This window comes from Falco punctatus, assembly GCF_963210335.1.
Source record: "Falco punctatus genome assembly, chromosome: 3".
In the NCBI taxonomy this organism is placed as follows: Eukaryota; Metazoa; Chordata; class Aves; order Falconiformes; family Falconidae; genus Falco; species Falco punctatus.
Window position 1 is genome coordinate 113,648,361 of NC_137582.1, and position 23,982 is coordinate 113,672,342.

Consider the following 23,982-nt stretch of genomic DNA (forward strand, 5'->3'; position numbering starts at 1 on the left):
TTGGTCGGTGGGGGCGGGCGTGGGGGGGGGGGGTTGGTAGGTAGTAGCTCATGAAAGATACATCTGGGATTAACAACCCTCCCCGGCAGTTAAACGCTTGCCCTTTGCAATACTTTTTAGAGAAATCAGCAGTGGGGGGCGAGGGGTGGGGACCCACCGCCGGCCTTGGCCCTTCCCTCGCCCGCTCGCAGGGGCTGAAGAGGCTCCTGAGCCCCCCCCCCCCGCGACAGCGTTACCGCAGGCCCCAAGGCAGCCCCTGCGGCCCGCGGGGGGCGGCAGCCCCAGCCCGCTGCCACGGCCCCGGCCAGCGGCTGGGGGAAAGACAAAGCCCCGCGCAGAGCTGCGGCGGCTGCCCGGGCACCCGGAGGCGGCGGGGGGGCGGCAGGGCGCCGCGGGCCGACCCCCCTCCCGGGCCCCGCCGCCACAAGGGAGCACCGGGGCCGCCCCGCCGCCGCTCCTCGCCTCCTCGCTGAGGTAGCGGCGCGGCTCCGAGAAAAAAGACAAAGGCAGCACCGCGAGCAGCCCGCTGACCACCGTCACTGCCGGGGAGACGAGAACCGCCGGCAGCCCCGCCGGGCCCGGGCCGGGCCGCCCGCCTCTGCCCGCCCGCCGCCGGCACCAGGCGCTCCCTGCCGCGGCCGAGCGCCGGCCAGCCACGTCCCCCCCAGCCGGCCGCTGCCCGACGGCCACGCCCGGGCTCGGCCCCCGGCCGCCCCCAGCCCGCCCGCTCCCCCAGCGCCGCCGCACGTCCCGGCCCGAAAGGCTCCCGGGCTCCCGGCGCCGCGCGGGCCGGCAGTGAACCCGCCTCCCGGGGCCGCGTGCGCAGCCGGAAACCCCGCCCCGAGGCGTCAGGCCGATCCTGCGCATGCGCTGCCCTTAGTTGGGATGGCGCGATGGCCCTTCCTTTGGCTGGAGCGCTGCTGCCATCTAGCGAAATAAAATGAGTACTGCAAGCAATCTATCTAGCAGACTGCACAGTGTATTATAGGAATGGAATCAAAAATAACAAATGCTGAGAAAGAAAAACAGCTGAGCAGTTTTTCTGAATTCTGGTGACTGAATTGGATGAAAGGAGGAAGCAAAAATGCCATTTAGCAGACCCTTCGTATCACCAAGTACTCTTACAGAATGAGGCCTTCCCACTTGGCTAGCACTAGTTAGGATAAATACTGGTAACAATTGTTTGCTGTTTCTGTCCCCTAAAGTCTGCTCTGAGGACTAAGAGATACATTCCTCCTCTGTGAATATCATTAACGGCATCTGGCTTCGCTTTCCTTTGGTTGTTTCTGTGTTTTTTTAAAAATCATGTTTGTGTATGTGAAAAGGGAAAGATATGATGCTTACTTTTTAGATTAATTGCCATGGCTGAAGTTGAAAAGTCCAGAAAAATGTAAGCTGGCTGAAGAAATGGGTTGACCTCAAAGCTGTGTCTATCTCCAAACAAGAGAAATCCTGTTTCTCCTGATGAGGAAGGATCATTGTTAAATAGCCATCACATTACCACATCACCAACACATAATGCCTAATGTTATGTGTTTGTATATGTAACAAAATCATACGTGCATTTATTTCTCGTTTGAGAATGCTGTCTGTGGAGGGGTTCTCTGCGCTGTAGTTCAGAGACCTGTAACTTAGGCTTAATTTAGACCTGAATACACCACCTAGAAATGAATCCAGTTTTGATGCAAAAGCAAAGGGGACAGATGTTCTACTTCTTTTAGAAGTTGTTTCAGTGGCTAACTGCCTTCACTTAGACCTCAGTTTCAATTTTTTTTAAATTTGAATGGTTTTAGTGTTCAATAGTAGGTTCTTCACATACGTCTTCTGCATAAATGTCAGTTCCTGTTAAAATCCATTTATAAAATACTACACCAACTAACTTAAGATGCTCCACCAATGTCATGCACCCCAAGGGAACCTTTCAGCCCTCTCTTTTTACAAGTCACTCATGTCTATTCATTAACTTTCCGGGAACACATTAACATCCCTCGTGCCTGGACAACTAGCACACTCCCATTCAAGGATTTAGTATATCTTCAAGTTAACAATATTAACATAGCGTGTGCCTGGACAATTAGCACACTCCCTATGTCACCCATTTGAGGATTTAGTACGTCCTGAAGTCAACAATAAGGGTCTCCTCAGATAAACATGAGCACACCATTCTTTAAATAAATCATATATGGCCCATTATTCACCCGCACAGAAGGGCAGCCCTTGTTTTAGTCTTGCTGGCAAAGTCAGCTGAAAAGCAGCTGGTGAGGAGCATTCGCTTGGGAGAGCAGGATTTCTCCTTCCCAGTGAGCAGCAGTTGCAGGGCAGCAGACAAACTGGCTGACATTTGCCAAGAGCCCTGAAGGTGCAAAACCCTCCAGAAATGCCCATCGTTAGTCCTGCTGTTCTCGGCCCACAAAGCTTGTTTGTCTCCCAGAGAGCACAACTCTTGCTACACATCCCTGTCTCCCTGGGATCTAATCCCTCCTTAACTGCCCACCTGAGCCCACAGCAACATTTCAAGGCCTAGGAAGGCCCGGCATGAAAGGAAAACAAAGGTCAGGTCTCAAGTGCAGACTCTCTTGGGGATGCGAGCCCAACAAGAAACCTCTCATTAGGGTCATCATCCAGGTAAGCCAGTCACAGCTGCTCCTGCAGAGAAGCGATACAAGGGACTCCCCAGCACCCCCTCCCAAAGCCCTGCTCGGTCCCCTGGCAGGGCAAGTGCTGCTACCAGCAGGGACTCCCTGCCCTCCCAAACGCCCCCCTCAACATTCCCACTTGCCCCAAGTCTATGTACAGCTCCATCTAGCAATGCCATAGCAACAGCAGTTGTCTTTGTGGTTAAATAAATTCATCCGGAAGAAAAAAGGCAGCTAGCATCTGCTCCCCAGCAGAGCTTGCAGCACACAGAAATATTGCTCCATTTCTACATGTTTCATAATGCTTTTTTCTCTTTCTTTCACTCCTCATAAAGGAAACCACACAGGTCAGTGGGATCAGGCACAGAACCACAGAAAAATACAGGTGGAAAGGACTCTGGATGCCTCTTGGTCTAACCCCTCCACACAAAATGAACAATTTCAAAGTTAGAACAGATTTTGTGGGGACGTGTCCATCTCCAGGATGGAGGTTCCCCAGTTCTCTGGGTCACACAAGCCTTTACGGCGGTCACCAGAACACGTGTTTGCCCTCAGCTACAGCACAGGCTCCAAGCAATACTGTGTGTTGTGATTCTGCAGCCCTTGTTCTGGAAGTTAACCTCAGCTGTACACGCCTTCAAAGTCCTTGACTCCTTGGAAAGAAGAAAAAGTCTCCTTTGTTGGGGTGTTTTGTGGTTTTAAGCAGCCAACTGTTGAACTATCCCCCTCCCCCCCGCAATAGCATGTTCTTTAGGAAAGCACTCCGTTTGGGACAGACTGCCTGCTGCGGTGCCCTCGTACTGCAGCTGGTGTCTCCACTGGAAAGGCTGATGGGTCGCCTAAATCTGGGAACTTAGTACGCCAGTGAAGTCCTCCTGTATGGCAATAAGAGAGGGAGGCACTGACAATCAAAAGCACACTGACACCTTGCTGTGCCCTGCTTTTGTCTGTCCCGTGGCTGAGCAGGTGTTCCATGTGCCACTGGAGGAGAGGAAATACAAGGACATGAATCAGTTTGGAGGAGGGAGCAGGCCAAGATCTGCCTTGACATCATGCAGAAGACAGGAGCTCACCTGGAGCTGTCTCTTGCAAAGGACCAGGGCCTTTCGATCATGGTCTCTGGCAAGCTGGAAGCAGTCACGAAGGCTCAGAAGGAGATTGTCGCTCGACTGCAGACTCAGGTGAGGGCATCTAACTGTTTCTCCCTTCATCTTTGCTCTTCCCCAAGACTCGCAAATGCTTTGAGACCCTTGGGCACGTGTGCTTGTAAGCCAGAGAGGTATGTCATTACGTGACTAATTCAGCTTTGCCATACGTTTTGAAAGCACCCAATTGGCAATTTGGACTGGAAATGAGGCTTAAAATAGGGTTCCAAGGTAATTACAGGCCGTGGTGTTGCATGAAGCGTGGAGTCTGCAATCTCTGGAACACTTGATTTGCAACCAGTGACTTTGTGCTGAGGTGCTGGTGCTGGAGGGGGTGCAGGAGCCTCATACACAAAGCTAGTAGTGTGTGAGAACGGGACTGTGCTTTTCCTGAAGTCCTTCAGAGGAGAATGTGGAAGGCTGGGATAAAGAAAAGTAGAGAAAAGGAAGTCCTGCCACAAGCTGAAAGCTTCGGGTCAGGGTTCTGCATTGTGTAACTCAAGCCACACTGGTAAGGAGCCACAACCCTGTTGTTTCGGTTGCTTCAGTCCTCTAGGTTTTGATCTCTTACCTTAAGGTTCTTGAGCTCATAGTCAAGGCGGTAGCTCCTGTTAGGATGTATCGCAGCCAGGTGTTACAGTGTGTTTTAAAGTATAATGCCAAAGGTAGTTAATGCAATGTTAATACCATGTCTGCTTAGTGCTGTTCAGGCCCTGTGTCATACCCTGCCAGAGGAAAGAGAAAGGAACAAAACCCTACATCCACAATGTGCATCTGAAAAAACAGTTCAGGTCGTACCGCCACAGATCCGTGAGCCACTGTTCTCAAATATACCTCCTACTGCCCCGGCCCCAGGTCTGGAAGGTGTGTCTGTATTCCAGCTTCTCTTAGGCTTGGCTGGCTTCAGGACAGGAGCACAGAGCTGAAAAGCCACACCAAGTGATCTTTTTTTCATCTTATATTTTTTCCATTATAGCTTGAATTTTCATTGTCTGATTGCTGTTAGTGGTTACCTAATCACAGGGATCAAGAGCACGACAGCAGTCATCAGCTACCAGACCTGTAAAAACTTAGTGAGAAGGGAAGAAGTCAGGAAGCCCTTGTATAGACCAGCCCTTTAATGCTAGATTGAGAGAAGCTCACAGAAGGACCCCTTTTCCATGCGGGGCCTTCTAGAAGCAGTCCCAGGAGCAGCATGTGTTACACTTGAAGACCCCTTAGCACTTAAGTAGCGGTAAGCATCTGCTAGCTGCCTGCCTCCTGCAGTAGGTTTCTGGTGTTGAATTTCTCTTTCCTAGGAGTCATACTGTATGTCCTGTTCTCTATAGCCTTGGCAGCAGATGTCAGAGTTCAGATAAACTCCACCTGTGAGCCGTCATCTCAGTTGTTGTCTGGTGTACTGATGCAGTGTCTTATGCTAGAGGAGAGGCACCTCCTTGTCTGTGTCAGAAGGCCTTTGCTAATTCAGAGTACTGCTCCTGTGCAATCAGAAGGGTTTTGAGGGAAAGGTGGGGTTTATACTCCTGGCATAGAGGCACTGTAGATCAACTGGTACAGTGTCAGCTCTCAAACAGAATGTGCTGGGAAGGTGTTGCCTTTGCTCCTCAGTAGCACCACTGAGCAGCATCTACCTTGCTTTCCCTGGCTCTGTTCCTGTGGACCTGCCAGTGCAGGCAAGGCTTTTCACAGATGCTTGGTTCTTGTGCTGCAGGCTTCAGTGACAGTTGCCATCCCCAAGGCGCACCACCGTTTTGTCATTGGAAAGAATAGTGAGAAGCTGCAGGACCTGAAGCTCAAAACTGCAACCAAAATGCAGGTCCCCTGCCCAGATGACCCCAGCAACCAGATCAAGATCAGCGGCACTAAAGAAGGGATTGAGAAGGCCCGGCACGAGATCGTGCTTATCTCCGCTGAGCAGGTACCTCAGTGTTGGGGCTCTTGCTGTATTGAATGATTATACTGAACTTTGAAGCAAGTGGAAAAATACTGAAGAAATAAGACAAGGTCACGACCAGAACAGTGGAATGAAGAGGGAGGAACAAATTGCAGATGCTTGTACAAAACCAGGGCCAGCAGGACGCGATAAGAGGAGCTGGGAAACGGCAGAAAGGAGCCTACGTGCCAGAATGAACAGAAACAGAAATCTTGCCAATAAACAATTGTTAACCAATCATATTATTTTACGCTTTAAGATAGCCAATCGCATTATCGCACGTTTATAGAGTGCCTTATAGAAGTTTACCTGGTTTGTACAATAAACGGATCAGATCTTGAACTCCATGAATATTTGAATCTGACTCCCGCTCGCCCGAAATACCCGCAGCATCTGGTGACCCCGACGACAGGATCGGTCATAAGTCAGGAGGATTCATTAAGGATCGTGTTACAAGCTGCGGAGCCGGCGAGGATCCTGCTGCCAGCGGAGAGAGAGCTGGGCGCCCGAAGAAAGGCGGAACATGCACGGCTGACCGGTGAGTCAGGAAATTTAAGCCGGATGGGGATCACTGCATCAGCAGTGGAAAAAGCAATCGTAGACAGTTTGATGAAACTGGCAGAAAAAACTGAAACGCCAGTCTCACGGCAGGCAGTAATTGATCTGCTATGTTGGAGTCACCGCCGTGGTTACCTTGCTTCTACGCAAGATGTATATAATAATGAAACATGGAAGAAAGTGGGAGAGGACTTCTGGGAATCTGTGCAAGTCGGGACTAAGGGGGTAAAGACTTTGGCTCGTACGTATTGGGCTGTACGGGGTATGGTCGCACAGTTACACGGCGAAGCGCAAGTCGCTGCAGCTGTTAAAGCTGCAGTGTGGTCTCCCGGCGATCCTACCGCTCAGCCGGGGGAAGAGCCAGAGGGGCAACCTCCGTGTGAAAATCCCCCCGATGATACATCTAAAGCTTATCCAGTACTGGCTACTGCTGAACGAATAGCGTGGGGATTAGATGATGAATTGCCACCCTGGTGTCCTGAAAAGGAACAAACGGCAAGCGGCAGACAGACATTAATGCCGGCAGTTACGAGTACTGGATGTAAGACTGCTGGGGTGGGAACAACACAGCCCACAGCTCCACCAGAGGAGGAAATGGAGACTGAGCCTGAACTGTTTGGCAATTTGCCTCCTTTACCTCCCGAAAGTGGCAGTCTTTGCAGTAGTGATGAAGAGGCAGCACCGACGCCTTATTCGGCATTACGGAAAGAGCTGCGAGAGCAGGAAAAGAAGATGTCCGACCTACTACATCATATGGAGAGGCTCGACAAGGACTCTAAAAAGAAAGATGTTAAAAAGGCGTATAAAAGTGCCCATAAGGCTATAATTGAGGGGTTAGAGGCTCTGGGGGATAAAATTGAACAAGATGCGCGCGCGGTACCTATAGACCCTAATTTTGACCCTCGAAGGCGATACAGGGGCCTGGTAGAGAATTGTACCATAGAAGGGGATTTTTCGTTTACCCCATTAGCTGCCCCTGTAGTGTTGCGACAGGGTCAGCCGACATGGGAACCCCTGGATTGGAAATTGGTGCAGGGCATTCAAAAAGCTATAATGCAGTATGGCCATAATAATAAATTAGTGAGAAATCAAGTAACAGCCTTAATTAAGTATACTGAGTTGGTGCCGGCCGACCTAAGAGCAGTTATGGAGCTTATCCTGTCTCCAACAACATTCATGCTTTGGTTAGCAAAGTGGCAGGAGAATCTAGAGGTGAAACTTATAGAAAACATTCATTTGCCACAAGGAGATCCTCTACGAGTAGCGCCGTTAGATGCCTTAATGGGTACAGGTCCTTATCGCGATGGAGCTGCGCAAGCAGCGTTACATACCAGGGTGTTACAACAATCGAAACAAGCTGGGTTAGCAGCTTTCTTGGCGTTACCTCAATTGCATACACCAACCTTACCATATACCAAAATCTTGCAGAAACCTAATGAATCTTTTTTTAGTTTTGTTGACAGGTTAAGAGAGGCCATTGATAATGCTCCTAACGTCACTCCAGATCTCAAGATTGTTTTGACTAAAGAAATCGCTGTACAAAATGCAAATGTCACTTGTAAACAACTTATAGCATCCTTACCTCCTGGGGCATCCATCACTCAAATGATAGAGGCATGCGCAAGGGCTCCTTTGGTTGAGGAAGAGGAAAAGGCAAAAATACATGCCAATGCTCTAGCAGTAGCTCTAAACAACAACAAGGTACAAGGCCGAGGGGACCGGGGTCCTAAGCCAAAATGTTATCAATGTGGACAGGAAGGTCACTTTAAACGTGACTGCAAAAAGAATCTAGGAGGAAAGCCTGTGTTAAATGGAAATTGTTTGCGTTGTCAAAAATTTGGTCATAAAGCGGCCGATTGTCGCTCAAAATTTAGAAAAGATGGTACACCCCTTTCTGTTCCGGGAAACGGGAACAGCCGCACTCTGAGGGATGCGGCCAAGAAATATCCCCAGAACCCAACAAAATTCATGGCTGCCTCGGCGAGCTGTATTCAGCCACCAGAGGAAGCGCAGGAGTCGATTTGGCCGTGGCAGAACCCGTAAATATCACTGATGAAAAGGTACATGTACTTCCTTCTACAGTTAGTGGTCCTTTGGGTTATGGTTTATCTGCACTCCTTATAGGACGCTCTTCTGCGTCAAAAAAGGGGATTTTTGTTCTTCCTGGTTGTATTGATGCCGATTATACCGGACTTATTGGAATTATGGTAAAAGTTTTTTCTCCACCTGTTCATATTCCAGCAGGAAGCACTATTGCACAGCTCATTCCATTCCAAGCTACTGTCCCTCAAAAAGGAGAAAAGGACAGGGGTCAAGGTGCATTTGGCTCAACGGGTATGCCTAACATTGCCTTTTGTCAACTTATTGGTGCCGAGCGGCCAAAATGTAATGTTAAGATATCTGGTCCACAAGGTGTAATTCTTCCTAATGTTTCGATGATGATTGATACTGGCGCTGATGTTACTGTTCTTCCTTTTTCAGTTTGGCCTACCATGTGGGAATTAGATAGTGCGGGTTCAACCATTTCAGGCATTGGGGGAAGTCGTCTGACACAGGTCAGTAAAAACTTCATTCTTTTCACGGATCAAGAAGGACATCAAGCATGGGTAAAACCTTATGTCCTACACACATCCTTGTCCTTGTTAGGTAGAGATGTACTTTCCCAATGGGGAATGAGAATCTCTACAGATTTTTGATTGGGGCCATTGATAGCAGCTCTCGCCCAACCTTAAAATTAAAATGGAAATCAGAAACTCCCGTATGGGTTGATCAATGGCCTTTACCTCAAGAGAAGCTGCAACACATTCAAGAATTAGTCCAAGAACAATTGGATTTAGGCCACATCAGACCTTCTGTTAGCCCATGGAATACACCCATTTTTACAATTCAAAAGAAATCAGGAAAATGGAGATTATTACATGATTTAAGAGCAATAAATGAAAAAATGGTTGACATGGGTGCCCTTCAGCCTGGACTGCCTTCTCCCACTATGTTACCACAAAATTGGGACCTATTAATTATTGACTTAAAAGATTGTTTTTTCACTATTCCTCTGCATGAGGATGATTGTGAAAAATTTGCATTCACAGTACCAGCTATAAACCGTGCCGCTCCAGCAAAAAGGTATGAGTGGGTTGTACTACCTCAGGGTATGAAAAACTCCCCAACAATATGTCAGTGGTTTGTGGATTTAGCTTTACAATCCTGGAGAGAAAATAATCCTAACCTTATTACCTATCAGTATATGGATGATCTCTTAATAGCCAGCCCTCACACACTAGCCCCTGAAAAAGAACAGGAACTTATACACAGTCTGCAGACCTTTGGATTGGTTATAGCAAAAGAAAAGGTACAAAAACTAGCGCCCTGGAATTATCTTGGTCTGCGCATCTCAGAAACAAGAATCCAGCCACAAAAAATTATTAGTGTCCCAAATATAAAAAACGTCAACGATGTCCAGAAACTAGTCGGAGACATTCAATGGTTAAGAACTTTCTGTGGAATTACCAATATGGATTTGGCTCCTTTATTTGCATTATTGAAGGGTGGCTCGTCACCCGCTGATCCCAGATCTCTTTCACCTGAAGCTGAAAAAGCCCTAGAAAAAATTACACAGAAAATTCAAAATGTTGGAGTGGACAGGCGACTATTGAATTGTCCATTTACCCTGCTCGTGTATAACCAAGACACAGAAATTGTGGCTATAATAGCACAATTGCCCGTCGATCGATCTATGATTTTGTTAGAATGGGTTTTCCACAGTAACACCTTAAAAACCACAGTTACTACTAGAGTGGATGCGGTAGGACAGTTATTGCTGAAGGCATGAGAATGTCTGCGTACTCTCGCAGGATGTGACCCTGAAAAAATTATTTTACCTGTGAAAAACTTGTCTTTGGCTGACTGGTGGATTCAGATTTCTGAGTGTTTTGCTATGGCAACCCTAGGTATTCAATTAGATAATCATTATCCCAATCATCCCTTATTTAAAACTTCCTTAGTATTAGAGGAAAAATCTTTACAGCAACAAAATCCTATAAAAAATGCACTTATGGTTTTTACCGACGCTAGTAGCAAAACTCAAAAGTGTGGCTATGCCTATAAGGATGACAGGAACAATTGGATTTCTCATATAGAACAAATGGAAGGTTCAGTTCAAATTTTAGAATTAAAAGCGGTGTTAATGGTGTTTCAGGAATTTCGCAATATCCCTTTTAATATTGTAAGTGATTCTAAATATGTTGTTGGAATAGTTTCACGCCTTTCGCGCTCCCTTTTAGGGTCTTTTACGAATGATAGACTTATGGCCCTAGTTATTCAGATGTGGAATGAAATAAATTTTAGACAATTTCCTTGGTGGATTACGCATGTCAGAAGTCATCTAGATTTACCTGGTGTTTTATCAGAAGGCAATGCTTATATAGACACTCAGGTGGCATCCCCAGTATTACAAAATTCTCCTCTAAAACAAGCAACAGAGTCACATGCCTTTTTTCACCAATCTGCCCGGTCTCTCCAAAAACAGTTTGGTCTGTCTCATCAAGACGCTAGGACTGTCGTAGCGGCCTGTCCTGATTGTGCCAGGTTACCACCTCTTCAACAGGAAGGTACAAATCCTAGAGGGTTACAACCTCGACAAATCTGGCAAACTGATGTTACAGAATTCACCCCATTTGGAGTACTTAAATATGTCCATGTCACAATTGATACCTGCTCGAAAGCTATTTGGGCGACTGCTCATAAATCTACCAATGCTGTTGCCTGTATTCAGCATTGGACGTCAGCCATGGCTGTGCTGGGCCGCCCAGATATGGTAAAAACAGATAATGCCCCTGCATATCTTAGTGCCAGAATAAAGACCTTTTTGCTGCAATGGCAGGTGAAGCACGTTACCGGAATTCCGAATAATTCTGGTGGTCAGGCAATTATTGAACGTGCCCATCAATCATTGAAACATTACCTGTCTGTTTTTCGAAAAGAGGGGGAGAGGAGTCCTCATGTAATAGTGGCAAAAGCATGCTATGTACTGAACTGGTTGAATCCCAGAACGGAATGTACTGAACAGCCGATTTTCTATCACTTTTCTAACAATCCCAACGATTTTTCGACTCGTGACATAGCTGTCCAGGTATTTGACCCTGTCTCAAATTGTTGGTCAGGGCCTCATAATTTATTAACGTGGGGTCGGGGTTATGCATGTATCTCCACAGGGGCAGTGACCAAGTGGATTCCGGCAAAATGGGTTCGCCCGTGGATTGAAAACCGACCCACTGAAAAGAAAGAGCAGGGTGACTACGACAGGATTGACTCCTAAATGAACAGGAGGGATCAGTGGGCACAGCATCGAGAAAGGTTATTCCGACCGCCACGACCAAATGAAGAAAAGCGGCTTGTAGATAAGCTAACATACATTATTCTGCCCATCTTGCAGCAGTTGTCTCGGGAGATACAATGTCAATTACCCTCCGGTGAATTGTCTTTGTTACACTATGATTGTATCGTGCGTGCATTGCAGGATCTTTTTGGGCAAGGACCGATAGAAACAGAGAATTCTTGTCCTATATGTGCTACCTCTTGTAATTCAAGAGTTACCCTATATTGTGGATATTGTAAAAGGGTTGGAGCATATAGGCGGAAGGCTTTAAGGTTTCTCAGGCATAGATGCGTGGTTTGCTTCTTTGGGCTTTGGAGGGTGGTTAAGGCATTTATTGAAACAAGGTCTGTCTATATTGTTATTTGTTATTCTTTTGTTACTTTTAGTGCTTTGTCTTTTACAATGTTTCCAAAGCTGTGTGGAACGCAGTATTAATGCTGTATTTAAAAAGAAAGGGGGAGGTGTTGGGGCTCTTGCTGTATTGAATGATTATACTGAACTTTGAAGCAAGTGGAAAAATACTGAAGAAATAAGACGAGGTCACGACCAGAACAGTGGAATGAAGAGGGAGGAACAAATTGCAGATGCTTGCACAAAACCAGGGCCAGCAGGACGCGATAAGAGGAGCTGGGAAACGGCAGAAAGGAGCCTACGTGCCAGAATGAACAGAAACAGAAATCTTGCCAATAAACAATTGTTAACCAATCATATTATTTTACGCTTGTAAGATAGCCAATCGCATTATCGCACGTTTATAGAATGCCTTATAAAAGTTTACCTGGTTTGTACAATAAACGGATCAGATCTTGAACTCCATGAATATTTGAATCTGACTCCCGCTCGCCCAAAATGCCCGCAGCACCTCAGTGCTGTGATCTCTCTCATGGCATTAGCTGGTCAGCTATTTTGCTTCCCCATGGTATAGTCAAAGTTTGTAGCCACCGTGGCTACAGTCAATGGCTAATGTTAGCCTGAATGGAGACGTATACTGTGCCACTGGCTGTATGAGCACCGCTGCCAGGTCCTGCAACTTCTTGTGCTGCGTTTTGTCCATCTCTGAAGTCAAAACAAGCATTTGATAGTTGAAGTGTCTTAGGTGCCAGCTGAGATAAGGCAGGAGATCACAGGGATGAATATCGTAAATAAGGAGCAGCAGCAGCAACCGTATTTGTAGATTGAAAGAGGTGGAGATCTACAAGCCCGCAAACTGAGAAGATTGCTTGGGCCAGAGCATCAGGCAAGACAGCCCTGGGAACTTAGCTGTGTCTGGCAGAGACTGTAATAGAGAGGGCAGTTCCCAGCAAGGTCTGTTGTGGGCTCTTCCAGGATAAGCGTGCCGTGGAGAAAGTGTACCACCCTTTCATTGCTGGCCCTTACAACAAGCTGGTGAGGGAGCTCGCACAGGACACAGGGACACGCATCAACATTCCTCCACCCAGTGTCATCAACAAGATAGAGATAGTCTTCACCGGAGAAAAGGAGCAGCTAGCCCAGGCTGTAGCTCGAGTTAAGAAGATCTATGAGGAGAAGGTACGGATGGTCCATAAAGCTTCCCACCTTCCCCTGGCACCTGCTCCTAGGCACTCTTCCCTTCTTGTTCTACTTTTGTGCATCCCTCTGTTGCATCTGGCTCAGCAGCCCTTGCAGTACACGACCCCGAATCTTACCGTTTCCTCACTCGGCAGAGTGGGAGCTGGGGTGATACTATCCGGGAGGTGACAGATCTCTCGCTTTTCTGTATCGTGGGAATTAGCAGGCCACCAAGAGCTCCCCTGGCTCTTGTTCACACCGGTGCTACTAAGGAAGAATAAAAGTGTGAAGTCTACAGTGGTGGCCAGCTGACAGTATCAAAGTTGCTACATAAGTTGTTGGAGGAAAATGCCAGGTCAGTGCTACTGTAGGCTGTACACCTCAGCTTTGTCCCCTGTGTAGCCCCAGACCAGGACTGCAAGTGCCGTCAGTAAATAGATGCTAGACAATGAAAGTTTAATATTAGTAAGACTGTACCTGACAGTTAAAAGAAGTTTCTAAGAACAGAAGACCCTAACCTCTAGGAGGCTGAGACGGTGGAGATTGTCTATTGTGATTACTCAGAACTGAGACGTGCAGAACCTGAAGCGATCAACCTTGAAAGAAAAAGTAAAATGGCGAAGTGGTCAAGATATAGAACAACTTGTGGAACTGACTGTCAAGATAATGACTAATAAAAGACTTGTTTGAAACCAATAGATTAGGTAATGCTTTGTAGAGACTATAAATGTGGAGCTAAAAATCCTGTAACCTTGTCACTCTCTGCGGAGGTGACCCAACGCTGCTGTACCGATTAAAACTGCAAACCTAGAGTAACCCACAAGAGTTTAAGTCTCTTCTTTTACAAAGTAGAAGTTGCTGAAGAGCGAATGTCACTCCAGTTTATTTCCCACAGCCAACGTTGCTGTGAATATCCTTGTTGTGGGCTGTTGGGCTGGTTTTCCTCATGGTTAGGTCTGTATTTGTACCAGTCTGGATTTCAACGGGGATAATTAGCTTATAGCCTGCATAGTGTTGCATTACAGCACTGCCTGGGAGATGGCTGGGAGTTGAACCCTGTTGTGCAACAGGGGGGATGGGGACGGGGACGACGACATGCCTGTGTGTGCGTGTGGTCTCTTCCATGCCGTGTCCCAGGGAGCTTGACACAGCATGCCAGTTTTGTACTTCCCCTGTGAATTTTTGAGCACAAGGCTTTCTGTAGGCAGGGGCCCAAGGGGTGCTGGGGTACTGCCGAGCCACTGTGCTCAGCTTGGCTTTGCTCTTTGCTGGGTGCAGAGTCTGACTGCATCTTGTGCTTCTTCCTGTCGCTCTTGTCCTTCCCCACTCCCTTGTGATTGATGCCTCAGTGTCTCTGCCCCTACAGAAGAAGAAGACTACTACAATTGCAGTGGAGGTGAAGAAGTCCCAGCACAAGTATGTCATCGGCCCCAAGGGGAATTCCCTGCAGGAGATCTTGGAGAAGACTGGAGTCTCTGTCGAGATCCCACCCACTGACAGTAGCTCGGAGATGGTGATACTGCGAGGCGAGCCTGAAAAACTTGGGCGAGCATTGACTGAAGTCTATGCAAAGGTACTGACAAGATGGGCTAGGCCTTCTTTGAAGGTCCCATGAAGATACATTTGTGAGCACTGACAGGTGTCGCGGGGGTGGACTCTCTTGGGCCATTAGAGGTGCAGCTTAGAAGTCAATACCGGAGGTGCAGCATGGGAATTGGAACGGAATTGTTGTGAAGGCCTCTTCCAGTTTGTCCATCAAACAGCTTCTCTGTTTTTCTGTCTCTCAGGCCAACAGTTTTACCGTCTCCTCGGTCTCTGCCCCCTCTTGGCTTCATCGTTTCATTATTGGAAAGAAAGGACAGAACCTGGCCAAAATAACTCAGCAGATGCCAAAGGTATGGATGAGCTGGTTAGCTTAGCACCCCCAGTGTAGAAAATGGTTTAGTCCAGATCACTTGTCACGGGAGAGAGAGGTGTATTCTAGCGTGGGTAAAACCAGGGGGAAATGACACAGATCTTTGCTATTAAAGGGAACCCTCTCTTTTACTGCTGCAAACACTGCTCATCCTATGACATTGTCCTGGGTAGAGCCCTTCCAAGGAAGCTTTATGTGGTGCTGTTTTGAGAACTGATGTAGCAGGATACCTGGAAATGCCGACTGCAACAAGGCTTCTCCCTGGTGAGTTAGACGGTATCTAGATAAAGGCTAGATGCGTAACTTCTCCAAAGCCCTTGCAGACTCCGAGACAGCACCAGAGCCTTGGGCTCTAGGCACGCCATATGGCCAAAATTGTTAAGTTACTGACTCGTAAAATTGTGGGGATTTTGTTTGGGCTTTTTGGGAAGGAGCGCGTCTCTTAGTGGCAGGGATCGATGGTGTAGGCCTGACCAACAGCATTGGCCTGGCTTGGATCTTGGAAAATTCTTAAGAGATTCATTGTCTTTCATCTCAAGGTTCACATCAAATTCACTGAAGGAGAGGATAAAATCACTTTGGAAGGACCTACAGAAGATGTGCATGTGGCTCAGGAACAGATTGAAGTCATGGTCAAGGATCTGGTGAGCTGGAGTTACTAGTTCCAGGAAGAAACTGGGGGAAGAAGGGGCAACAGAGCAGAGGTGATGAGGTGTTTGTCACATCCATATGATGTCTTGACATGCTTAACCCAACTTGCAGAAGACAAATTGTGTGGCAGGTGGATGACACCCCTTGGTTATGAAACTCATCCATAGCATTCTTGAAAAGTCAGCATTAATTTTTTTGGTGCAGAGAAGGAAGGATTCTCTTTGTTACAGCTGGAGAGGCATATAAGTAAGTCTTTTCAATGTTTCATGAGCACAGTGCTCTCTTCTCAAACCAGAGGAATGCTTGTGCTCTGCTTAAGAGCAGGAGAAGTGCTTGTAGCTGACCGCTGGTGAGTCAGTGCCAATACGGGCAGTGGGCAGTTACGTAGGGCACGAGACAGAAGCCGTGGCCTACCCTACCTGGCCCTATACAATTATTTTTAGATCAACTGGATGGATTACGCAGAAATCAACATTGACCACCAATTCCACCGACACCTCATTGGCAAGAACGGAGCTAGCAGTAAGTGGAGTGCCTTTCTAGTCCTTCCCATGCTCACACTCTCCGTGTTTAGTAGATGGTATCAGGGGCTCTGTAGCTCACCCAGTGTGCTGTCTCCATCACATTTCCTCTGCTTTTCTGGAGTGGTGGTGGTACAAGGAGAGAAATGGGCCGTAAGGCCTTGCGATGGCTTTAACGTGTGAAAGTATCTTGGGAGCTTGAACAGTAGCGGAATTACTTTGACGTGTCCTGGAGGAAATTTGTTGGATTTTTTTTTTTTTTTTAAGCGTTGCTCTGTGTGAATTACATTTTAGCAGCCAGTTGTGGGTGGTGGAAATCTGCTTGGTGAGCTTCTCCCTGTAGAGGAATGAAGGTGGTGGGTTGATTAGCATTGATAACGTGCAGCTGTGGCCGTGCCTCAGAGGCAGTGGGTTGACTGACATGGACCATGTGCAGGTGTAGCTGGTTCCCGCTAAGTGGTTACATAGCCCTGCGGACTGTGGGAGAGGGGGTCAGGTGGAGGAGGAGTAGTGTGGTCTGGCCTCTGGAGGAAGTTGATACAGCACTGACAGTGGGATATGACCAACGGTAAGGCCTTGTTGCAGTCTACTAGTTTGATTGTGCTGCAACATCTCCCCAACAAAGAATTTGGGGTAGAAATGAATGATTAAATGATTACCTTCTGCTCTAAATGTGATACCGTTTGGGGAAGAAACACGCCTCGCTCTGACAAGTGAACAATTGGCTCTGTAGATGCCACCGTATTTACTTGTACAGGTTCTCGTGTGGCACAGATCTGCTCTCGCTGAACTCCAGGGTGAAGAGGCAATTTCCCCTGTCTCAACCCTACCCCGCTGAGCCCTTCTCAGGGGCAGGTTTACTTCTTCAACAGCCTCTGAGCAGTGATAATCAAGGTGCCTCGCTTGCAAGTCTTTGCCTAGCAGACTGTGTCACTACAGTCCTTGCCTTGAAGTTAACAGGATTAAGGACCTCTACAAGGTGTCTGTGCGCATTCCCCCGGACAACGAGAAGAGCAACCTGATCAGAATTGAAGGAGACCCACAGGGGGTCCCACAGGCCAAGAAAGAGCTGCTGGAACTCGCTTCCCGTATGGTAAGTTAGCAGGATGCGATGTTTGGGAGGCTGCAGGGTTTGGGCTCTCGTGTTCCCTTGTAACCTTTGGGTGCAAGTGTGTGCCCCTTGCCCACCGAGCACTTGGATCTTATGACAAGTGCAAGTTCCTCTTCACAAATGTCTTCCTCTGTTCCCTCGGGTAGCCCTTCTCTGTCAACCTAGAGTGAATTTTGTCTAGAGAAAAGAGGGACAGTGCCGGCAAGTAAACTGTCGGGCAGCAAACCGGTAAGTAAAAGTATATGGCTGAACACTCAGCGTGAGCTCTGTTCTCATCAGGAAAATGAACGCACCGCGGACCTAATCATTGAGCAGAAATTCCACCGGACCATCACTGGGCAGAAGGGTGAGCGGATCCGGGAAATCCGGGAGAAATTCCCAGAGGTAAGGCTTTTTAGGAGATGAGGAATCCCGAGGGGTTATTTCCTACATGGTTAGTAGGCCTATCGTCACTGAAGTCGTAACTTTAGTGGCTCTGTAGCGCAAGTGTCTGAGAAGATAGTTCTTTTAGCCAGAGGCCGCTAACACGGTTACCCTTTTCTGAATGGGAAAAGGGGATGTGTAGGATCCCCCCAACCTTTGCATGTGTCTGACACAAGAGTTCTTGCATTTGCTTGAGTTGACTATAAATGACCACCTCCTGCAGGTTATCGTCAGCTTCCCAGACCCTGCACACAAGAGTGACATCATCCAACTTAAAGGTCCCAAAAATGAGGTGGAGAAGCGCACTGAGTACATGCAAAAGATGGTGGCAGACCTGGTAAGGAGGTCTTCTGTCTACTGTTCCCTTCTACGTGCCTGGATAACCCTGGGGCAAAGCAAAGCTCTACTGGCTTGGGTAGAGCTAAAACACCTCAAGAGGAGGGAGCTGTCGATGCTGTTTTGGCTGAATGGAGGCAGGGGGGTAGTACCTGTTATTTGAAGACTATAGGGGAACGTACTTGCCTTTGTTTATTCTTACAAGTCTCTCATGTAGAGAACTTCCTGGGGTCTAAGCCTATTGTCAAAAGCTTGTTTATCAGAGTTCCTGAAGTCGGGCCTCACTTGCCACGACAGTGTAATCTTCAGTTCTCCCTTCCTTTCTCCCTTAGGTTGAAAACAGCTTTTCTATTTCTCTCCCCATCTGCAAACAGTTCCACAAGAACATCATAGCGAAAGGAGGTGCCAACATCAAGAAGGTGAGCTATCTTTCCTAACTCAAGTGCTTGTGATGGTCGCTGCCTGCAGCAAAATCCCACTGGATGCTCCCTCCTGCTCATTGGTGATGTCAAATATGGCCTGAAGGGCTTTTTTTCTGACATGGGACACTTCTGAGATGATTTTTTTTTTCCTTTGTGGCAGATCCATAAAGAAAGCAACACCAAAATTGATCTCCTGGCAAAGAACAGCAACTCGGAGACAATTGTTATCACAGGCAAGAGAGCAAATTGTGAGGCTGCTCGCCACAGGATTCTTGCCATCCAGAAGGAGCTGGTAAGTGAAGCAACTGGCCTTTTGCAGTTGAGGGACTGGAAAATGTTGCTAGAAGACACAGATGCAGATGTGGTTGTAATGGGTGAGGGCAGGGAGGAGGCAAATGTGTCAGTCTGTTCTTGACTCGTAAACCAAAGTTTGTGACTGCTCCTGTCAGGAGTAGCCAGTCTCCAAGCCCTCTGCTCAGGATTTCTTCCAGCTCTATAAAGCTCCTAGCAAGGTGGGAGTTAGAGGGTAAGCAGAGTGGGTGCAAACAGATTTCTGCAGCTCGACTCAAGAGGCTGGTGCTGTCCTCTCTTAGGCCAACAGCACAGAGGTGGAGGTCTCTGTTCCTTCCAAACTGCACAATTCCCTCATTGGTGCCAAAGGCTGCTTCATCCGCTCCATCATGGAGGAGTCCACATCCACTTCCCCACCAAGGGCTCTGGCAGTGACACCGTGACCATCAGGGGCCCAGCCCAGGGTGTGGAGAAAGCCAAGAAACAGCTGCTGCACCTGTGAAAGAGAACAAGGTCTTAAATAAATAAATAACTGGCAATGCTCTGTTTGTGTTGAGAAAGGAATGTACTCTGAAAAAGTAGAAAAGATAAGGTGGGCACCTGAAGGAGTGAAGGAGACCATCAAGTCAGGAAATCGTTGAAGAAAGAAAATGGAAAGGTCTATTCCACCTAGATACCCCCCTACTATGAATGGAATGATTGGGTGTCCAAATCAAATGACTATGTATGTAAAGATGTTGTGTAACCTCTCAGGAAAACCGTATAAAATACCTAACTTTTCACTGAAAACTTGGGAGCTAGTTTGTGTGGTGCGAATCGGCTAGCTCCCTGACGTTGCACGAAATAAATACCTTTGCTGCTTTAAGACAAAATTGGTCTGTGAGCAGTTACTCTGTGCTGTTTTGGCATCAATCTGGCGAGCCAGGCAGGAGAACTCTCTGCCGGTGCCGGAATCCAGGGGCCTGGGGACTCTCGGGGCCCTCAACTGGATCTTCTGTCAGCAAGACTCCCCTACCCCTTGGCTTCTCACACAGGTGGACAAGGACTTCTGCACAGCACAAAAGGTATTTATATTTATTCTTTGTCTTAAGATCTGGGAAGCTGAAAACTTCGTTTAGGGTGTCTTGAGATTTGGGGAATTCCTAGAACGTAACAACTGACATGGCGCTCTGTGTCTTGTTTGTCTATGTGTTGGCTTGTTACATGTTCAAAATTAGAGTTATGAATCGTGAGTAAAAAAAAAAATAAAAATTCTAGTAATTCTAGGCGAATAGCTGAAACCTTAACATGCTACTTAGGGCCAGAAAAAATTAGAACTTGGTTTTTGGCAGTTGTTCATTGAAACATGTACTTTATGTGCTAACGCAAACTGTCAGCGTTCCTAGAGTTGTATGTAAGTGCACGGTACTTTGTAACATACTGCCTGTGTGGCTGAGGGTTGCCCGGCGAGTGTGATGTGTGTGAGAGACACAGTTTAACTGCAAAGTGAGTGGGGAGTCCTGATCTGCGTTTCTGTGTTCCCTGTGAGGGGGGGGGCAGCCAGAGACGGATGGAGCGATTGAAAAGGCAACGTATGAAGTGGTGGAATGCAATATTAGATACTAGAAGGGGGAACTGTGGACGAAACACTAGAACAAATATAATTTGGGAAAAGCACGAACGTGGGGGCCTAGGTCAGTAAAGGGGAGTCAGAGGTCTCGGGAATACAGCCTATTAAACCCTGTTCCACAGGCAGTAACGTAACATTTGAGAACTGAACGGCAAGTCAGGAAGATCCTTTCTTGCTGTGGCAGGCTGCTTGTGTAAGGCTTTTATTGTCTGCTGCAGGTGCTGGAGTAAATGAAGAGAACCAGTCTTTTGGGCAGGAGTGCTGAGGCAAGGCACTTTGCAAAGTGTTCCCCAAAGCAAGGGCAACCAAGTCATGCCTTGTCCTGGCTTTGTGGCTTTAGCAGTGCTTTCTGGCTCTTTATCGTTGCAGGGTTGCAGGCGCTGTTTTCCTGCCTGAAGCCCTGGGGCTCCTGGGTAGCCACCACCCCCCCAGCCCACAGCTGATGTCCTCAATAAAATGATCTTTCCTCTCTTCTGACTACGCCTGCCATGCGATAATTGGGGACTAGGCAGATACTGTTTGATGGTGTGTCCTAGGGGAGGACTTTGGGATCATCCCTTGGCCCAGACTCCTTCCCAGTGGGCATCACGGCTGAGCTCAGGTGCTGACACCGCAGCACAGTCCCACAGGGAGGTGGGGGCTGGATGGCACCTCTGGAGGTGTCACTGTCCTCTCAGCTCCTGCTCGGATTCTGGCTAAGACACAGCTTGGGCTCGATGGATGCTCCACTGGGGAGCAGTGCCATTAGCTCAGAGCCAGGGCCACATGCAGGCAGACACCGTGCCGCTGCTGATCATGACCTGCAGCTCGCTGTCCCCTGCGGCCATCATCCCTGCACACTGACTGCCGGGCAGTTTCTCCAGCCACCCACACTCAGGGCAATGGTATAAAGCAAACTGCCATACTGGCCACTAGAAATACGTCAGCTCACCCAAAAAGCCTTTCCATCAGCTCCAACAGCAGCCAGACCGCTGAGGCTTTTGTGTGTCCCAACGTGATACAGGAGACATCTGCACCCTGACAGAGGATGAAGGATGAGCACTCTCACCATCAAACAGCAAATTATTTTGCTCATAGGCTGTTGTGGTTTAAGCGGGGCCGCCAGCTGCGCACCACACAGCTGCTCGCTCCCTCCCTTCCCAGGGGGATGGCAGGGAGAACTGAGAGGCTCAAAGGGAGAAAACTCGTAGGCTGAGACCAAGGCTTTGATGTGTGCAGGGGAACGCGCTGGTGGAGTTTGTGATTGAAAACTGTAGGGACATCTTTGAGGAGGAGCTGGCTGGCCTCTCCCCTCCGTCAGCCGAGGAGGTGCCAGCACCAATGGACAGGTGCACAGGTATGAGGAGGGGCTGAGGGTTTCCAAAATCTGGGGCTTCTGATCCTATTCCTTATTGTGCTGCTGGTGGATTTTGGTTTAGGTGTTGTCCACTTCCACGAAGTCACTTTGCTGCATGTGCTTTTGTGTTCCAGAAGTGCGTTATGAAGATCAAAGGAGCCGTGCGGGGGAAGCAAACGCAGAGCCCCAGGTAAAAGACTTCTTGGACACAGCACCCTCCCTGTTCATCCTCTAAAAAGAAGCAGGGGCAGGTGTGGTGGTGAAATCAGAAATAGTAGAGGGATGTCAGGCCACCAAACAGTGACACGTTTCTCATGTAGGAGCCCAGGACCCTAACCCTAATACGCATGTGCGATAGCGGTACTGGCGAACTAAGGGCAGCCCATGCGCAGAATGGACTTGGCGCCGCGGGGCGTGGTTTCCGGAGGCGCATGCGCATTATAAACGAACATTTACGCATGCGCAGTGGTGTGTCAGGCAAAACTAAGGGCAGCGCATGCGTAGAATCGGCTTGACGCCTAGGGGCGGGGTTTGTGGCTACGTATGCGTATTGCAAAATCCGCTTTTACGCATGCGTAGTAGCGTTTCTGGAAAAATAATGGCAGAGCATGCGTACAAGTGGCTCGGCTGCAACGGCCGGGGTTCGCGTCACGCCCTCGGTAGGATCTTTCCCGCGCGGAGGACACGCGCTCGAGCCCCGTGGTCTGGTACCAATTTTTGGTCGCCAGATGGCAGCAGCGCTCCACCAACCGTGCGGCTGCAGTACCCAAATGTTTCGCTAGATGGCAGCAGCGCTTCACCAACCGGGCGGCTGCAGTACCCAATTTTTTGTCGCTAGATGGCAGCAGCGCTCCGCCAACGCTGTGCTGAGCACTGGCACGGCGAGCACGGGCCGAGATCTCAGCCCAGTTTACACCACCGGACCCCGGGAGCGCTCGCTGCGGCTGCGGGGCTCCCTTCGCTCTGCCCTTTGCCCACTCGCAGCCCGGGCATTAATACTTATTGCCTCCGTATGCAAAAGCACACACGTGGCTCAAGCTGTTAAGTCCTTTCTGTATGATGCATTCCATTTTGCTGTGGGAAATAAGGGTGCATTTGCTCTGTTTGCATTTGGAAGCACGTTAGTAACAGCAATTTTAAATATATTTTCTTTAAAATATATGAGATTTTGCAGGAGTGCACTTTTTGAGTAGGAAAAAGCGAGTGGTGTGAATATGTGGCTTAGGAAAAGCTCGTACAAGGTTTTCCCCTGCTCAAGTAAGCCCTTATAAGCTGTTGCACGGTTTAACCTCTTGAGTTCATAACCGTTCCCTGTGATGGGAAAGTGGGGTGTTACCGGAATGAAGGGGTGCAGAGTACGCGGCAGGGCTGGAAGGTGGGACAAGGGAGCGGGGTCTTTCCTCCGCCTGCCTCTCCCCGACCCCCCCCCTCTCCCAGGCAGCCGCTCTCGGCACAGCCCGCACCCCGCGGGCGGCCCCCGCAGAGCGCCGGGGGCCGGCAGGCTGAGGGGACCCCGCGGCGGCACCGAGCCCCTGCCCGCCCCGGCGCGGAACGGCAGCCGCGGCCGCTCCTCGGCCGGCTCCGGGGCGGGGGCGGGGCCAGCGGCGGGGCGGGGCCGGCCCGGAAGGGGGTTCATTTCCGGCCGCGCGGCGCGCTGGAGCGGCGGTGGCGGTGCGGGGCCTTCGCCGGGAGCCCGGACGCCTTTGGGGCCGGGACGTGCGGCGGCGCTGGGGGAGCGGGCGGGCTGGGGGCGGCCGGGGGCCGAGCCCGGGCGTGGCCGTCGGGCAGCGGCCGGCTGGGGGGGACGTGGCTGGCCGGCGCTCGGCCGCGGCAGGGAGCGCCTGGTGCCGGCGGCGGGCGGGCAGAGGCGGGCGGCCCGGCCCGGGCCCGGCGGGGCTGCCGGCGGTTCTCGTCTCCCCGGCAGTGACGGTGGTCAGCGGGCTGCTCGCGGTGCTGCCTTTTTTTTTTTTTTTCTCGGAGCCGCGCCGCTACCTCAGCGAGGAGGCGAGGAGCGGCGGCGGGGCGGCCCCGGTGCTCCCTTGTGGCGGCGGGGCCCGGGAGGGGGGTCGGCCCGCGGCGCCCTGCCGCCCCCCCGCCGCCTCCGGGTGCCCGGGCAGCCGCCGCAGCTCTGCGCGGGGCTTTGTCTTTCCCCCAGCCGCTGGCCGGGGCCGTGGCAGCGGGCTGGGGCTGC

General features: G+C 49.5%; 3 protein-coding genes across 3 annotated transcripts in view; all 3 read left to right on the plus strand.

Moving 5' to 3' along the window:
• Positions 1 to 23,982, plus strand: part of RERE (arginine-glutamic acid dipeptide repeats) — a 326,197-nt gene that overhangs the window by 291,482 nt on the left and 10,733 nt on the right. The gene's annotated exons all lie outside the window — the stretch shown is intronic.
• Positions 28 to 23,406, plus strand: LOC308059930 (vigilin-like). Its single transcript, XM_080377951.1, is given in 15 exon segments — positions 28 to 3,660; positions 3,663 to 3,817; positions 5,493 to 5,699; positions 12,973 to 13,176; positions 14,543 to 14,749; positions 14,964 to 15,071; positions 15,631 to 15,735; positions 16,186 to 16,264; positions 17,217 to 17,356; positions 17,654 to 17,758; positions 18,021 to 18,134; positions 18,466 to 18,552; positions 18,716 to 18,847; positions 19,149 to 19,233; positions 19,236 to 23,406. Coding segments are annotated over 15 exon segments (1,986 nt in total). The 5' UTR covers positions 28 to 3,515; the 3' UTR covers positions 19,349 to 23,406.
• Positions 6,259 to 12,457, plus strand: LOC308059924 (uncharacterized protein). Its single transcript, XM_080377938.1, has 2 exons — positions 6,259 to 8,827; positions 11,483 to 12,457. The coding sequence occupies exon 1, from the start codon at positions 6,276 to 6,278 to the stop codon at positions 8,313 to 8,315; it is 2,040 nt and encodes a 679-aa protein (XP_080234064.1). The 5' UTR covers positions 6,259 to 6,275; the 3' UTR covers positions 8,316 to 8,827; positions 11,483 to 12,457.

Coding starts and splice junctions, on each gene's coding strand:
- LOC308059924 (XM_080377938.1), top strand. CDS start 6,276: ATGGGGATCACTGCATCAGCAGTGGAAAAAGCAATCGTAGACAGTTTG.